Source organism: Salvelinus namaycush, unplaced genomic scaffold (genome assembly GCF_016432855.1).
Source record: "Salvelinus namaycush isolate Seneca unplaced genomic scaffold, SaNama_1.0 Scaffold3972, whole genome shotgun sequence".
NCBI classification, from domain to species: Eukaryota; Metazoa; Chordata; class Actinopteri; order Salmoniformes; family Salmonidae; genus Salvelinus; species Salvelinus namaycush.
Genome location: NW_024060977.1, coordinates 15,001 through 18,427, shown reverse-complemented (window position 1 = coordinate 18,427; position 3,427 = coordinate 15,001). Strand labels below are relative to the sequence as shown.

Genomic DNA, 3,427 nt, shown 5'->3' with positions numbered 1-3,427 from the left:
ATGCTAAGCTGACCCAGGATCAGCATTTAGGGGAAACTTCACCCCGGCTCCATGAGTCTGTTAATGCTGGACGTCACCACTGTTGAGAATACAGCTAGCTTGTAAAAGTAGCCTACGTATGTAGCCACTTCTCAAAATGGCTGCCATACTGCCCTTATCGGCTGTGTGAACGTAGCCTCGTACGCCCATCCTGACCGCTGAGCTCTCATTTGGTCTCACTTCATTTCATCCGTGTAGCAAAACAGACTGTAAGCTTGTGATATCAGGATGGTCGTATGAGGTTCGTGTAAATGTATTCTCAGGATAAAAAGAGATAAAAATAGGATGTATTCAAAACGTGAAGAAGGTAAAAATGTTTTCGCTCCCACATAAACATTCATAAACACCAGGAAACAGGAAACACTTTGCTTGTTTTTGTCTGTATTTCTTTCATTTTGTTATTTTTTCTGAATCCGAGAGACAACTAAATTCCATGTCTGATTTATCAAACTCGGGGAAGGTTGTCTCGGATCGTTCGTTCATGTCAAACGACACCGATGGATCGGTTGCCTAGTAATGGAAGGCGAACCAACAGAGCAGAGAAAACAAACAACCAAATGTACATTTTTAGAACTAAAAGGTTTTTTTCAACAACAAAAACAAAGAAGAAGAATCATTCAGTCAATTCAATGATCAGTTTAACAACAGAAGTTACAACGACAGCCTCCCACAACGCCACCCTATTCCCTATAGAGTGCACTACCAACAGTTATAGTGCACTACCAAACATAGTACACTATATAGGGAATAGGGTGCCATTTGGGAAGGAGATTGGATCTTTGCATGGATCAGTCTGGTAACAGTCCTGCCAATATACACACACAAACACAATGTAGTAATAGCGCTCACACACACACTCATCTCTTCAGACAGAAACCACTCAAACACACACATCGCGTATAGACTTCCAGACAAACCCCACCAGTCAGCCAGATCAGCCCCAGAGTAGTATGGTGTGTGGTGGGGACCAGTCGACCGGCGTGTCCGTCAGTATCTGGAGGAGTTGGCATCATTTCCTCAAACCGGGGGTGGGAGAGGTGGTGGGGGGCTTGGTCAGTGGGGGAGAGGTGTGTGTAGGGCAGGTGGGGAGACAGAGAGGCGAGGCAGTGGGGGAGAGGTGTGTAGGGCAGGTGGAGAGACAGAGGCGAGGCAGTGGGGGAGAGGTGTGTAGGGCAGGTGGAGAGACAGAGAGGCGAGGCAGTGGGGGAGAGGTGTGTAGGGCAGGTGGGGAGACAGAGAGGCGAGGCAGTGGGGGAGAGGTGTGTAGGGCAGGTGGAGAGACAGAGAGGCGAGGCAGTGGGGGAGAGGTGTGTAGGGCAGGTGGGGAGACAGAGAGGCGAGGCAGTGGGGGAGAGGTGTGTAGGGCAGGTGGAGAGACAGAGAGGCGAGTCAGTGGGGGAGAGGTGTGTGCCCCTCCCTCTCTGGAGATGGTGGAGAACTCTTTGAGAGGGGGGTGTGTGGATGGGTGAGGAGGGAGGAGTGTGTGTGTAGTCAGATAGAGGAGTGTGTGTGTAGTCAGATAGAGTCAGGGGGGGTGAGGACTATACATATGTCTCTTAGGAGATGGTGGAGAACTCTTTGAGCAGGAGGTCCTGACTCAGTGTGTTCAGAGACACATTCTTCCTCACATTCAGACTGATTGAGCGAACCTAGAGGGAGGGAGAGAGAGAGAGAGAGAGAGAGAGAGAGAGAGAGAGAGAGAGAGAGAGAGAGAGAGAGAGAGAGAGAGGGAGGGAGGGAGGGAGGGAGGGAGGGAGAGAGAGAGAGAGAGAGAGAGAGAGAGAGAGAGAGAGAGAGAGAGAGAGAGAGAGAGAGAGAGGGAGGGAGGGAGGGAGGGAGAGAGAGAGGGAGGGAGAGAGAGAGAGAGGGGGGGGAGAGAGAGAGAGGGAGAGAGAGGGAGGGGGAGAGAGGGAGAGAGAAAGAGGGAGAGGGGGAGAGAGAGGGGGAGGGGGAGAGAGAGAGAGAGAGGGGAGGGGGAGAGAGAGAGAGAGAGAGAGAGAGGGGAGGGAGGGAGAGAGAGAGAGAGAGGGGAGGGAGGGAGAGAGAGAGAGTGAGTAGGGGGGAGGAGGAGAGAGAGGGAGAGGGGGAGAGAGAGAGAGGGGGAGAGAGTGAGGGGAGGGGGAGAGAGTGAGTAGGGCTGCATGATATGGGCAACAACAAACTTGTGATTTGGCGTGTAATAAAGATCAAAACATTTGGAATCCTAGAAATAGAATGATTATAATTAAGAAGAAAAGTGGAAAGGAGCATCGTTCTAGTTTGGAACAATCTGCCTGGATCTGACCTGACAGAACACCAAACTAATAGTGAACCTGACAGAACAGCAAACTAATAGTGAACCTGACAGAACAGCAAACTAATAGTGAACCTAACAGAACAGCAAACTAATAGTGAACCTGACAGAACAGCAAACTAATAGTGAACCTGACAGAACAGCAAACTAATAGTGAACCTGACAGAACAGCAAACTAATAGTGAACCTGACAGAACAGCAAACTAATAGTGAACCTGACAGAACAGCAAACTAATAGTGAACCTGACAGAACAGCAAACTAATAGTGAACCTGACAGAACAGCAAACTAATAGTGAACCTGACAGAACAGCAAACTAATAGTGAACCTGACAGAACAGCAAACTAATAGTGAACCTGACAGAACAGCAAACTAATAGTGAACCTGACAGAACAGCAAACTAATAGTGAACCTGACAGAACAGAAAACTAATAGTGAACCTAACAGAACAGCAAACTAATAATGAACCTAACAGCAAACTAATAGTGAACCTGACAGCGAGGAAGAACTGTGCTGCTTGATTGACAGGGGGCGGGGCTTGGTGTGAGGGAAGCAGTCACAAGAGGTCAGGGAGACGACAAACAAAGTCAATTACAAAAACTGACACTACAGTGGCGTTTCAAAATATGTCAATATTTTTGATGATTTGATGTGAATTCAACTAATTGTGCAGGACTATGAGTGAGACACCAACTTTACCAATACAAGCATGTATCATGTCCCATGTACTGTGTGTGTGTTTATACTGTTCCCTCTCACCAGTTCTTTAAAGAAGGCAGCCTCCTTGGGTTGTTCAGAGTATCTCTCAAACTGGTCCAGACCATCCTGCAGCTTCAGGGTCAACGTGTCATAGTTGGACCGAACCACCTCCAATACCTACAGGGGGAGGGGGGGACATTTTGAAATAGATGAAGAGAGAGATGAGATATGGAGGAGAGAGATGGGAAGAGGGAGAGAGAGAGAACGGTAGGGAAAGAGAGAGAGGGGAGGAAAATAGGAAGATAGAGGGGGAGGAGAGAGATGGGAAGAGGAAACGAGAGAGATTTTATTACAATGTATATTATTTTATTACAATATATATTATTTTATTACAATA

The 3,427-nt window shown here is 47.8% G+C and overlaps 1 protein-coding gene across 2 annotated transcripts in view; it reads right to left on the bottom strand.

Annotated features, from left to right (window-relative positions):
- Positions 1-1,327: 1,327 nt before the first annotated feature.
- LOC120040970 (armadillo-like helical domain-containing protein 3) overlaps positions 1,328-3,427 on the bottom strand; it is a 13,944-nt gene continuing 11,844 nt past the window's right edge. For both annotated transcript variants that reach the window (XM_038985940.1, XM_038985941.1), the window contains exons 4-5: positions 3,091-3,207; positions 1,328-1,688 (exon numbers count right to left, since the gene is read on the bottom strand). In XM_038985940.1, the coding sequence (XP_038841868.1) occupies positions 1,596-1,688; positions 3,091-3,207 (210 nt within the window). In that variant the 3' untranslated portion in view covers positions 1,328-1,595. The remainder of the gene's footprint in view (positions 1,689-3,090; positions 3,208-3,427) is intronic.